This window comes from Pundamilia nyererei, unplaced genomic scaffold, assembly GCF_000239375.1.
Source record: "Pundamilia nyererei isolate P.nyererei 1_Seehausen unplaced genomic scaffold, PunNye1.0 scaffold00014, whole genome shotgun sequence".
NCBI lineage: Eukaryota > Metazoa > Chordata > Actinopteri > Cichliformes > Cichlidae > Pundamilia > Pundamilia nyererei.
Window position 1 is genome coordinate 2,344,282 of NW_005187415.1, and position 14,499 is coordinate 2,358,780.

Sequence of the window (14,499 nt, forward strand, 5' to 3'; positions counted from 1 at the left end):
GTGGCCAAACCATTGCAGTCGTCGCTTCCTAATCAGCTCTTCCATTGAGGCCTGCTGGTGACATTAACTACGTATCACGCGTTGCCTAGACTATCACGGAGGGACACACGGAGAATCTGATGCAAACAGTGCGTTTGGAAGACCTCAAGGTTGTTGAGGTCGTGTTTGAGGATGACCCAGATCTACGACCCATAGATAAGAATGGGGAATCCCAGTGTACGGTACAGGCAGATTTTGACCAATTCTTGAATTCAAGAATATGAAGCATTAAAACACATTAAAAAGACAACAGCCTTAATGAACACAGTGTAGTTTGAACCCAGAAGCAGGGTTTTATACATCATCATTTCATAACAGGATACCCAGAGATGCTAAGTACCTCTTGGATTAGGTGTTTACACAATAAACTGCACAGAAATCAATATAATTTTACAGAAGCTGATTTTAAAAAAAGGCTCCACCACCACAAATGTGCTAGAGAAGTCCACTTGAGTGACCCCAGTCAGCAGAGGTGATGTCTAACAGAACGTGAATGGGCATGCTCCATCTACAGCCTGGTTCTGCTGGAGACCTCTTCTGGTTGAAAGGGAGTTTTTCCTTCCCATTGTTGCCAAGTGCTTTTTCATAGGGGGTCACCTGAGGGGTTTCTCTCTGTATTACTGTAGCTGTCTTTACCTTACAATATCAAGTGCCTTAAGGAAACTGTTTTGTGTTGTGTTAACACTACAGTATCCTAAATACTTTTACTTTTGTTTCATGTATGTCACATAACAGAGATTTTCATTCATTCAGAGCAGCAAATAACTATTCAACCGCAGCCTTTCACTCAAAACCACAAATTAGAGCACTCGGGGGGATGAAAATTAGAAGGTTACATAATGTTGAGTCCACGAATGTCTGAATTGAAGCACGTCTTCACAGAGCCACACTTCACGCATGGCTGAAAATGTTCGCACCACAAATGAATTTCTCCTTTGTTAGCGCTATGCCAGATGTGTTGAAACATGGATTTTACAAGAGTGGAATGAAACAGGCTCTGGTATTAGACCATCAGGGTGCAAATAAACATTTATAATTTCCTTAACCACTGTGCGCTGTGTTTAGGTTCAGCTCAGTTTGCTGTCGTGAGCGCCGCTGTGACAAACTGCTGCTCGACACAAGGAGCCATTTCATTTCTCCTTGCATTTTTCTCTGTCTTGGAAGACCAAATACGACATGATTCACTTGGTATTAAAATGTTTCATTTAACAACGCTGATTGTGTTTTGTAAAAGGCAAAATGCCCGACCATCTGTGAATAATAAAAACTGTGTGTGTGGTTGATTGTCTTGATGTTTTTGTTTTTTCTTTTTCCGAGAGAGCTAGATCGTCTGCCACAGCAGACTAAACCAGCCGCCGTCTAGTTAACATTACTGAGGTTTCTAGAATGGCTGAACCCTGATAGGATGTCCTGTTTTTCCTGTAACTCAACTCTTCAGATTCCCCGATCATGCCACAGCATTTCCAGTTTGTGAGGATATTTCCAGTTATTCCACTTGAAAAATGAATAATGGGAATTCTATAAAGGGAATGTTTGCTTCTTTCATTGCCTCATTTTAAGGCTGACAAATTGCTTGAGGTGGATGCTTCCTACCATCCGTAATCAACTCTTCTCAGCAGCGAGCTGCTTTTCACCGCTGCTGTGCTGTTCCAGGCCAGTGGAAATACAAGAGAGAACCATAATGGATCTGTAATCTAAAATTTGCCACTCTACATGGAAATCACAAAGGCTTGTCTTGCGGCTTTGCAGCTGCAGTTGCAGTAGCTGCTCTATAAACTATCTGGGTTGAATGGATTGACATTTGAACTTTTCAAATGTTGGTTTTGGTGAATGGATTTGAGATGTGAATGCAGCTGCATCCTATAGCAATTTTAGGGAGGTTATAATGGATACAAAATTAGACTAGTGTAAATAGAGTTTGGTCTCTCTATTTAAAAAAACAAACAAGTTTTCCAAGTTCATAAAATAATTGCAGTTAGTTTTACATTTAAGTCTATGTTTTATTTGTTTTATTTTAGTCAACTAAAATGTTATTTCATATGTATTTTTAGTTTGTTCCTTTTTTTAGTTAACTAAAATAACCTTGGTCTCCAGAAGCTTGATGGCTCTCATCAGTTCTATATTTACTTCTGTCTTTCTCAGTGCTAAGTGCTTAATCAAATCATTACAGTGAAACACAGAATAGTTAAGTCATTTTTACCCACAGTTTTATCCAAAAACACATGAAAATTCATTCTGTAGAGTCTATTTGCAGTCACAGCCTTCATTACACAGCAGTCTAGGCGACTCTTCTTCACCAAGAAAACAGCAGCACATGCTCAGTCCCCGCCCCATACTGATTTGAACCAATAATGTCTTAAAGAGTTTTCCGGACGTCCCGCCCACAAGCGTGAAACAGGCAAACATGGCAGCTTCCACCGACATCATTTTGGGGACCTCAGCGTCCATCGCTGGCATTTTAAATGAAAAACACGGACCTGAACACTTGCAGACTTTAAAAACATTTACAGCTGCGCTGCGGGATGTCGAATACAGGTGAGGTCTGGGTAATTTATTTATGTTTTATACGGAAATGGGCCGTATCAGTGCGGTCCGGCTAAGCTAACAGTAACTTGAAAATACCCAACTGTCAACTACGCACAGCCAAATATAACGGCACGCCCGGTTTCTGAACTCAGACCTAATAATGATCGCTGCAGCATAAAAAAACAAAACTAACACATATCAGCAGTATAGCTTCAGTACGTGGTTTTGTACTAAAAGCAAATTTTTAAGCATTACTGGCATTGTTTTTCCTGTGCAGGAGCTAACTCTGCTTATTAAAATTTAACGGCCTGTGCACGTGACATTATGCTCCCTTCTGTAGTATTTGTAGCACAGGAGTATCCCGCACATTTGGATTCAAATTGTGAACTTCATTTTTATTTTTTTCTTAATGGAAAAAAGACAGTGTTTCACGCAAGATCCAGCTAATGTAGTGCAAATACCGCGTTATTAACTACATCTGTGTTTTATATCTGGTGGTCTCCCAGTGAGAGTACTGCAAATGAAATGAATATTGTGTATTTGTTCACCTGTTTGTCGTTGTCAGAGATGCTGTGGAGGAGAAGACATTCTCCACTCTTGTGAAGGTCCTGACCAGACTTTGTGAAGAGCTGCAGGCTGCCGGCTTGGACAGTGAGGATGTGCAGACCTTTACCCTGCAGCTCCAGCTGACCGCAGAGTGCTTCAGAGCTCAGAGGAACTCCTGTGTCCAGAGTATACGTAACCAGAGTCTGCTCAGGTATCCCCGACATCACAAAGCAGCATGAGGGGGATCTTTCAGTAAATACAAATTAATTAAGTAAACAATGGTCATAGAGTTTAGTGACTGATTTATTTGGAAACTCTGCTAAAAATCCTTCTTGAGCATTTTTCCTGCTAAAATTTGGCAGTTTATGTTTAAGGAACCTGTACAATTATATCTTTGCAATTGCAGGATTTGTTGAAGTGCTATTTTTGCAGTTTATTATAATATTATGTCAAAGTTTGTTAGATTATTGGGCATTATTTCTTAAGACAAAGAAACACTTGACATAATGTGTCTTTGTCAACTAGGGAACTTGGTTTCATTGATGTATCCCTCAAACTCCTGAGATTTTTATCTACTGTAAATATGGAGATTCCAGATACCATCTTCGAACGTAAGTCTAAAATTCAGCTACTGATGCTTAAGGTACAGTACTTATGTGTTTTTCCTTTGTCCCTTTCAAAGCCAACTAAATTGTTTTGAAGTGAGCTATAGAGGTTGTTAGAGATGGAAGTAGATTGTGCTGTTTTTGTCTTGTGGTGCTCAAATTGTAAAAGAAATTATGACTTTGACTAGTCAAAAAAATATTATGCCTTTTGTGTAGGCAGTTTCATGTAAGAACTATTTTCTGTCAACAGTCTACATCCGCCAACCAGAAGAAGTGTGCATCCAGCTAATATTACAGCTCAAGTTAGGGGAGGATGTCATTAATGTTTACATCCTGTCACAATGTCACTATCAAGAGCTGTTTTTCTTTTTTCTTTTTTTAGGGTTCTTTGAGTTTTACAAGAAACCGTTCTGTCAAGTTCTTTTGTATTCAAGAGTAGGCAAAAAACTTTAACAGTCTAGAGGGACATAAAAGCAATACACCATGGAGGAAAATGAATGTTGAGTGTTTTTTTTCTTATTTTTGATCGGTTTTCTGTGGCTCAGCTCTTCGCTGTGGCATCCAGTTTCTTGGTAACTTGGCTGTTGGTAACCAGTTGTGCAAAGATGACATTTGGATGATAAGCTTCCCAGACCTTTTCCTGTAAGTTCTGTGTGCCAAAATCTCACCCTCATCTTTTTGTTTGACTCCAAAATCACATGCAGATTCTATATTGGTAATTCTGTCAACCCGAACGTATCCAAACAGGCAGCTGCTTAGCACTGACGATGAGAAGACCGTGAACTACACCTCGATGGTAATCCACACATGCCTGGATGAGGCCAAGGTGGAAGATTTGTCCAAGCCACAGAACATTGAGCTGGCTCTCAGGGTGATGGAGCTCTGCAGGACTCAGCCTGAGCTGGACTGGACGTAAGTGCATCATTATGGTACTAACTTGAAAACTGTTGTTATGCATTAAGGGCATATTTAAGTGCTACTTTCCCTTTGCTATTTATTGATTTTTCAGAGTGCTGATTGCAACACAGCATTTCCTGAAGTCTTCATCGCTGGTGGAGAACATGTACTCTGAAATGTCTCACCATGATAGGTACTTCATTTTTGTTGTTTGGACAAAAACATGAACAATTCATTCAAACAGAATTGTAAAAATAAAGATATGGTTAAATGTATGCTACAACACCTTTCAACCTATTATTATTTTAGTTTGTTTGGTTTTTGCACTGCAGAGAATTGATGCACAGAATAGTAGTAAAAACAGCTAATATTTAAATAAAAACTATGGATGCTTCATATAGATGTACATTTTGTTTTTCAGAGTTACTTTATTAGAGCTACTTTTAGCCCAGCTAAGAGAGGAGGGCTCAGAAGACTGTGGCATCCCTCCCAGTGTGGCTCGTTTCCTGGCCACTTCCTTCCAGAAAGGTTGTGGTGCTGTGCTCACACTTGCTACGGGTTCTGCGTCCAGTGATGAGGTACAGATCATAAATTCAACACAATTTCCGCAGGTTTTTCACTCTGCGTTTGTTAGTCTTACCCCGTGTGAAATGAATTAACCTATGTTTCAGTCATTTTGACTCAGTATTGTGTCTCAAAAGATTCTTACTCTGTGGACTGCCCCCCATTTGTTGCAATCCCCTGCAGGTCCTGCAGGAGGCACTAACAGTGATTAGTCTGCTGGATGTGCTGTGTGAGATGACCTCAGACCACAAGCAGTTCATGTTCCTACAGGATCATCCAGACCTTCTAGTAACTACTGTTGGTAAATGAAAAACAGCCATTAAGTCAACAACCGAGCAACAGCAGACATTAAATTAAACAGCCCGCAAAGTCCAAATGCTGGAAAGTTTGAGGTTTATCATTTAATCTGTTTCTTAAAGGAGAAAAGCAGAATCTCATTTGTCAAAATCAGCTATAATCTGAATAGCTTTATGCTGCTTCTCAGAAGGTGTTCTGCTTTTCATGTTGTCTGTCACAAACTGTCCATGCAGAGCTCCTGGAGCAGGTACACGCCACTGGGAAGGCCAGTAAGAATATTTTCAGTGCTGCTCAGAACTTCTCCTTCAGTGGAGATGGAGACTCTTCTTCTTATTCTCCTGTCATCAGCTTTAAGGCACACCTCATCAGGCTCATTGGAAACCTCTGCCACAGCAATACCAACAACCAGAACAAGGTTTGGACAAATGAATGAGTGCAGGGATGGAAGTTTGTGGTGGTACTTGATAACAACTGTGACGAAGAGTGAATGAAAATTTTGCTGTAAGCCATAATTTCCAGATCAGAGGTAGCTCAATGTGCTGAGTCATATTTCCACTTGTCCTCTGTCTTTCCTTGACCTAAAAATCTTACTTCTGCACCTCAGAGTCCTTCATATGCTGCCATTTTAAATATGTTGAGAATTTACATACAGTATTTCATGATTATCCTATTAGTGGGACATAAAGAGAACTTTATATCTGTCTACCTATCTGTCAGAGACAGACACTCACAGAGTCTTGTACTTAAATCTGTCACATCTGAAGCGTTTCTTTAAGTAAAACTTCAAAATAGCTGCCCAAATAAGTACCCGGAGGTATTTTGAAATAACTGTTAGGTGGGGAAATCTGCTCAAGCACTTTAGCTATTTTTTTTCTATCTATCTAGTAGGGGAGAGGAAAAATCTATGCAGTATGGTATCACAATATTTTCCTTGCCATTATCGTCAATAGAGGTACATTTAAAAAATCAGTATTTTATTAAATAATACTGTGAGGATACTTTGAAAAAGATGGCTTATCTCATGCACCATCTTCATGAGATAAATGTTAGCTGAGCAAACAACGCTACCTTCTAATTCAGAGCAAGCTAATGACTCAGTCACAGTAAAAATAGGACAGCAACCACCTTGCATCTACAAAAACATAGCTGGCTGACTGGTGATTGTATTGACTTTTTTCATATTGTACTAAATGGCTGCGCAGAGCACAGGTCGCCTGATAGGAAGCTGTTCTGCAAACGGTTGCAGTCTGACTTGGAATGACTGCAGTCACTCTCTGAGAGATTATTTTAAATAATTGCTGTTTAATTTATAAATGCAGGAAGACTACCAACACACTACTATCAGTCTGAATGAGCACAATTTGAGGGGACTTGACTCAGCTGAGTGGTTGCATTCTGGTTATATTCCTGTAGAACAAGAAGGTTGCTGAGAGCAAATGTGATACTTAAATGTTTTTTTTGTCTATGCAGACTGCAACAGACAGCACTATGTGCCTATTTATTACAGATAATTGCTGTATTATCAGAAATGGGTTACATGTAATTGCTTGCTTGACACCATGTAATTGTAAAGTGACAGGAGACTGACTCTGTCCGGCAGCATGGATGGCAGGTTTCGGTGACAGTGTTTGTGCTTGAATATCTCATTTGCACTAAAAAAAATAACTGAAGTGAGATAAATTTTGTCAGTATCTTTTTATCCAAAAAGAAAGTTAACTTTAGGACATCATTTTCAGCTACAAAAAAATAAATCACAAAATATGTTATTGCAACACTCAGCATATTGCAAAATGTAAAACATCATATTGTCATGATATCTTATCACGTGGTGCCTGTTGATTCCTACCTGTACGTGCTAGCTATCTAGCTCTGAAAGATGGGCAGCGGTAAGGTTTTATACGTGGGAATGTGGATATTCTCATCATTAGTAAATGTCGGTGCTTATATGCTTCTCTTCCTTGTCTCTCTCCCATCCTCAGTAGGAGGAGGTAAGACGCAAGGACGAGTCAAGTGAAGGAAGCGAGGAGACACATTAGCATATTGAAAATTGCCCAAAGCCTCTTTGGTTAGTTTTATAATATGTACTGATAGTTCTGTCAGGAAATTATGGTTTAGAACAATTATCGAATTTAGAAAAGGAAAATATTTACAAACCCTAAAATTTAAATGTTTTTCTTTGCTTACATTTATTCTAGCCTGCTGGTCTGCCCTTCTAATGCGATCCTTGGTCTCCCAGCATTTAAACAAATACCCTTAATCAGTCCAACACAGTTGGAGGGTCAAAAGTGTAAATGTGACTGCGAGGTTTGGGAGGCCCACCTGAATTAGTTTGCTTTGTTTGACCTCTCCACTAAATGATCATGCTCAGAGGCAGGTTCTAGTAAATGGGCTGCTGCATGCAACCTCAAACCAAATCTCCTGAGGAGTGCAAACGAGTGCAAAGTCTAATTGAGCGAGAGGCTGTGGGTTCTTTCAACACAACTCGGTTTTCCGCTCAAATGTGAAACATTAGCTTCTTGTTTATTTTAGAAATCTTATCAGTTTTTCTCAATTGACATCTTTCAGCATGCAGCTATCAGCGTAAAGCACAGATGGGTAATAAAGCAGACAGTATCAACATCACTTTGTAGACTCGGTTGTACTTAATAGGAACAGATTTGTGGAATGCTTGTGGGATGGCCACCCTCAGTTGGCCCCTGTATAATATTTATGGATGCTGATCTGTGGTCTGTCAGTGGTCAGAAATCACCACGTATCTGTTTTCACCCAGATTTCTTCCAGTAAACCAAATGTCGTTCTGTTCACCTTTGGGAGAGATTGTAATTTAAGATGTGCATGCAAAGCGAGGAACTGCTTGTGCCGGACTGAAAGTCAGGGTCCAGCTGCTTGTTATTCATCCCTTTATGAGTTTAAATATAATTTCAGTAACTTCAGACAATGATTCCTAAAGTGGAAAACGCAGACCTGCGTGCTCTGTGTTTCTTTGACAGTGTAAATGACATTTCCATTTTCTGTAACTCAGCACTTTGTCTTGTTCTGTTGCTCCAGTGTGTTTGGAGAGTAACCGCAACGGCGTGCGGAGGGCATCAGAAAGCAAATACAACAATTAAGCCTATAGAATGAGACACATGATAAAGAACAGATTGTCCTGTTGTGGTGCTCTTAGACTAACCCACAACCACACTGCTTTGTTTGCATGGATGTGAGGCTCTGCTAAGGGCATCTCTGTACTGTTCCTTTGTCTGCTGTTTCTTAACTCGAATCATGAACCTCGATAAACGTCTCACAAATTCTTTCAGTAAATCTTGGATATAAAGTATCTGTTGTTTAAGTAAGTTTATACAGATTTATTTCCTCCTGAAAAAGAGATATAAAGTAACTAGAGACTGTACAGCAAGACCTTTTGCTATAGTTTTGTTCACTTAATAAGACATCTCATTAAGAGTATCTGGTTTTATTCTTGCATAAACAATAGACAGTTTGTGGTCTTGATATGTAAATGTTTTTACTTCAGCAGATGCTGAGTACTGATCCAATATCAGTGTTAAATTAAAAATAATGTGTTATTCAAGTCGGTCCAGTTGACATACCTGAGGTATGAGTGGTACTGGTTGATTTTTTTTCAAGAACAAAATTGATGTGCTGAGCTGTAGTAGCTGCAGTGACAGGGATGGACAAGACTGGGAAAGAGTACATCAGAGGGACAGTTCAAAGTTAGAGACACAAGGCTGAGCTGGTTTGGACATGTGCAGAGGAGGGACAGTGGATATATTTCATTAAAGATATTGACGATGGAGCTGCCAGCCTGGAGAAAAAGAGGAAGACCAGAGAGACGATTCATGGACGTAATGAAGGCGGATCCACAGAGAGGTCTGGTTTAAAAAGAGGATGCTGAGGATAGTTTGAGATGGAGGTGGATGGAGCAGCCAAAATCATTTTGTATCAAGCTATATCAGGCTCTATTTTTTCCTGATTTTGGAAAGTAGAATTTGGGAATAAATGACCTCCAAGGATAAATATACTAAATTGGCATTTGACGATTTATTTACACTGGTCTCATATTGGTTCAATGTGAGAGTCATCAGGCAGCTGCTTACTGCTGTCATTTATAGTTGTGCTAGTTTTGCCTCATTCTGCTCTGTTTCACTGCGAGTACACCTGCTGAGCCGACAGGTGAAGTGATGATAATGAATCAAGTAGTCAACAACGCCTCACGTTACGTTACAGTAATATGTTACCGTTAAAGTTGAACAAACAACAGTGAAAACAAGCAAAAGAAATTGGGTAATTAATTACATTCTAATTCATTAGAAGGTAACACTATGGAATTAGCTGGGGACCTGGCAGCTGAGTTACTCTATATTTGATATCATTTTCTTATATCCCATAGGTGCGAGAACTTGAAGGCATCCCCCTCATCTTGGATAACTGCAACATTGACAGCAACAATCCTTGTATCCTTTCTGTGAAGTATAAATATGAAGCTGTGGTAATGTAGCCATATTTCATGTTTATTTAAATCATTCTTCATATTTAAGCAAAAAGTTTGTGGGCTCTTTTGCAATTAAGCTTTGTATATTTGTATATTTGTACAGCAAAGGTAGTGGGCTTGCCTGCACAACTTTGCATTGAGCTTTAATTGTTGCAGCGTGTACTGGCTGGCAAGGAAAGAGTGCCGAAATGTGAAGAGAGTTATGTTGCTGTGCTTGCAGATGGTTGACAGTATCATGTGACGGGTTGCAGTTGGTATTAAAATGGCTAATTCAACATGCAAATTTTGTTTTGTAAACTTTAAATCCAGTTTAATACACAACTAAAGTAAAATGCGAAACGTTCTTCTTCTATCCAGTGGAGTTACACTTTATTGGGCTTGATTCAATTAGCTGATGGGTACCAGCAGACCTTGGAAGAAAGAAAATAAACAGTTGGTACACTGCGGAGCTCCAGTTTTCACTTATTTATTGCACTAAAAGAAAGTGACGCTTCCAGCACCACATTCATCAGACCCACAAACCCTGACTTTAAACTGGAGGGAGCTCACACATAATGTATCTTTGTCACAACTTTTTGACAGTCTTTGAGAAAACGCATATGTCTTCAGGTCATTGTTTTTGTTCCCATGTTTATCTTTCATGTCTGCTTACCGACACATCCACACACACAGAACCACAACCCAGTCTATCCACCATTACATCCTGTCTAGAAAATGTAGTTATCTAGAAAAAAAAGTGTGTATGGGGTGACCTGAAATGCAAAGTATACACAACCTGTCTGCAAACCCGTTTGTTTGTTAGGCTGTCTTTGAAGTCAATGACCCAGGGAAAATAAAAACTGCTCATGAGTTGAAAGAGCTTGATCTATTTTCCAGGTTTTGTTGGTATTGTATTTTCTTTCTATAACAAATCATTTCCTAGATCCATCTTGCATGACATCTACTACTTTGTAGCGCGATGCAAAGTTGTTGTTGTTTTTTTTTTGGCTTTTTATGGGGGGGGTGCAAACTCACCGGCTTTACTGTACAAATATACAAAACTTAATTCCAAAAGAGACTGAATAAGACCACAAATTTTGATTTAAATTGATGCAGCAGTGTTAAATGGATGCTTGTTTTTAGGCAATAGTAATGTGTTTTGTTTTGTTGCTCACTTTTAATCTGTTCAAAATCATCCATAGTTCTCATAAACTTGGCTGTGGTGTAACCCCTCAGTTTGTCCTTTGTCTGAAATGAGTAGTTTCAGCTATTCATCTCTCTTTAAACCTGGTTTCTTTTAGCCTTACTGTATTATGGAGATCCCCTCTCTATGAGAAAGCCAGAAACTGATTCCCAAGCTTTTGTCTAACAAGGATTGCTTCCACATATGCTGACTGTATTATTTGTAACTTTTCCCATCTTTAATATGAAGATCTACCTCTGAAGCTGTATAAATATGAGGAGAAAATAAGGAAATAATAAGTCATTGAAAAATATGTTTAAAAATAAAAGATGGAACAGCTGCATGTTCCACTCTCTAAAGCAGAAACTTTGACATTGTTGTCCTTAACCGGGCATCTCTAGTCATCAGCCAGTGGGCAATCTTCACCATCAGGAACCTCCTGGAGCACAACTCGGAGAACCAGAAACTGATTGCCACTTTGGAACGCTGCGGCACAGCTGACTACTCCGCGCTCAGGGAGTTGGGTTTCCTGGTGGAAGAGCGAGATGGAACCTTGCTGCTCAAACCTGTGAGGAAAGACTCTTAAAAAAAAACATCTGTGAGGAGAAAGAAGGTCCTCAACCCATAAACAGGTTTCCATGTAAAGTAGAAGGGAATACATGAAATGTGTACGCTAATGGGTGAACATGCAGCTTGTGTTAAAAGCCTCATGAATGTTACCAAGTACTTAAGCAGCTTCTTCAGGTTATAGGCCTGCTTAGTATTAGACAAATATTATCTGCGCCTGCCCAGGATAACTAACAGTCACACTGCTGCCCACACAATAATCAAAAAAGTGCGATCAGAAAAGTATGTATTATGCTCTATAACGTACTTTTCTACCTCAGTAATGCTGGTACTCAAGCCTAAACTATTATGTAAACAAAAGATCTGTGGTATAGAAGCAGAGGTCAGGATGCCAGGAGCTCTGGCTTTGTCTTGATCCGAGTCTGGGAAATGAGTTTGTTAGTGGCGAGCTCATGCTGGTAACTTTTGGCAGGGCTGATGCTTTGCGGTTTAATCCAAAGACAAAGAGCACTGCAGTATCCTGGCTTTTTGCTTTTCACAGACACAGATGATACCAGCAGGGGTTTGGGTTTAATCCCAGGCCCATAGTCACTTCTGCAGTAACCATGAAACAGAGAATGACCAAAACATGATGTAATCTACCCCCTCCCTGCCTTACCTAATTAAATGGAGGCATCTTGGTCATGATATGAAGACCTTGTTCAAGTATTTCCAATATCCACTTATCTACACAGATATGGTATTCACGATATTATAAGCTAAGGCGATTTGTGGGGGAAATGCAGTAATACAAATGCATGTGTCATTATTTCAAAACAAGGCCCAGTGTGTTTACCGTGTTTTTGCTTGCCTTTCCAATTATTCTTGTTTTAGGATTATAACAGTATTAGTTAAATACTTAACATAGTTTTGTGAATTTCACCCTAATCTTCTATTTCTATCCATTAATGATTAAAACTAAGTCATTAGAGAGATCATGGCATGCAGGATGAGTGCTAACCATTCTAGAATAACACCAACTTGCACTTCACAATACTTTGAGCAATCTATTATTTATTATACCAGACTCCGGAGACTTTTCCGGGAATATTTCATCAATATTGTATTTCCTGTTTAGCTGTAGCCATGTTTGGTCTGCTGACCTGTGATAGCAATTCTACATCAGTAGGCAGTAGATAAAAACATACTGGAATTGTGCATCTGCAGAGCGAGTGAGAGGAATCGGACCATAAGCATTAGTTTGCAGAATGACATCCCTCCTGCTGCTGGATAAGCTGAACGGTCCTGACAACTCAACAAAGCAGCGCTTTATGCGCCTGCCAACACCCTGCTCCACCCTGTTTGCTCTGCACCTGATTTTTTAATGACAAAATGTGTTGAAACAATTGGTCGGACTCTCCTCTCGATCCGCCAACATAGTGAAGGGAGCTTATGGGGTTCCGGTCCCCAGGATTTCAGACGGCTAACAAAACAGCTGTTAGTCGCACTTGACTGAATGGCTGCAATGCTTTTCAGCCTCACAGGAAAGAGCCTGTGCAAGTCAGCCTGGCTGAATGAGGTGGCATGGCTGCAGCCATGTGGTCATCTCCTAACACATTAGTACCACATTGGTCAAGGTCATGATTTCTTGTTTCCCATGTCAGCATTTTACACCACAGGCCTCTACTATAATGTACTTGTGCCTTCTGGTTGGGGTTTCAAAGCTTCATTTTCTTCGGGTCGTACTATGAGGTTATGAATAATGAGTTTAATGCATAATAAAGGACTGCGTGTATCAAAGAGCTCTTTGTTTTTATTGAAATATTGTTGGCCTTTTGTGACACAAAACAAAAAAGCTAGAGGTGCCTTAGAAATTTTATTGGTAAAAAAAAGAATGAAATACAACTGTCAATGTTTGTGTTGCAGACTCTAATTTTGCAACAAAACAAATAAAATACAGATTTAGTTAAATTTCTTTAAGTTATAGCTATGCTTTTAGGAAACTGTTAACCAAAAGCACCATCAAGACAAATACAAAATACATGCACTTTGTTTTACACTACCCATGTACTGTCTATAAGCACCTTCCATGTACCTTTTTATTTTTATTTTTTTATAGGGGACCTATTATGCTTGTTTTCCAGCTGCATATTATAATACTTGGACTCTAGAGTAGCTTTGAGTGATTCACAGTTCAAAATAATCATCATTTATCTTGTATTCATCCATTTCCTTTAATAAAACCCTCTCATTAAGTCAACTTTCTTCTGATTGGATGCCATTTACAAATACAAGATTTGTCCCTTAGATGACCATATTAGGATGCCCCCTCTCAGTGAATACTACACAGTCGAAGTTGGAAAAACACACTAAAACTAAGTGTTTAGTGCAGTCTGAAGCAGGATTTCATTAATTGAAAACCTTTCCATGTTTAATATGAGCACCCACCATTGTAGCATTATATATGTGATAGAAAACAAGGAAAAGCACAATAGGTCCACTTTAATAGTGGTTTCCACTTGCCTTTGCATTACTTTGATTTGACAACTAACTATTAGAGCCCACTCTGAGTTATGAAGGATCATGTGAAGATAGACGATCTGGTCAACTTTTGATAAAACATGTAGAATATTTACAGTTTAGGAACCTTGAAGAAAAACAAAAATTCCAAATAACTTAAAGCTTTTCAATCTGTATACAATGATGTCAGAAAGCACTCCTAAATAGTGACTTTCTTTCCACCTTAAATGACATAAAGTGCCACGTTCCTCATATAAAAATATACTCTTCAAAATGTTTTGTAAGTTATATAAAGCCTAAATAAA

General features: G+C 39.2%; 1 protein-coding gene across 1 annotated transcript; it reads left to right on the forward strand.

Annotated features, from left to right (window-relative positions):
• The first annotated feature begins 2,408 nt into the window (after positions 1 to 2,408).
• On the forward strand, positions 2,409 to 13,476 carry atxn10 (ataxin 10). The gene is made up of 11 exons (XM_005725143.1): positions 2,409 to 2,574; positions 3,131 to 3,322; positions 3,637 to 3,722; positions 4,262 to 4,358; positions 4,464 to 4,628; positions 4,726 to 4,806; positions 5,035 to 5,191; positions 5,361 to 5,478; positions 5,708 to 5,889; positions 9,865 to 9,928; positions 11,530 to 13,476. The coding sequence occupies exons 1-11, from the start codon at positions 2,444 to 2,446 to the stop codon at positions 11,712 to 11,714; spliced, it is 1,458 nt and encodes a 485-aa protein (XP_005725200.1). The 5' UTR covers positions 2,409 to 2,443; the 3' UTR covers positions 11,715 to 13,476.
• The last annotated feature ends 1,023 nt before the right edge of the window (positions 13,477 to 14,499 follow it).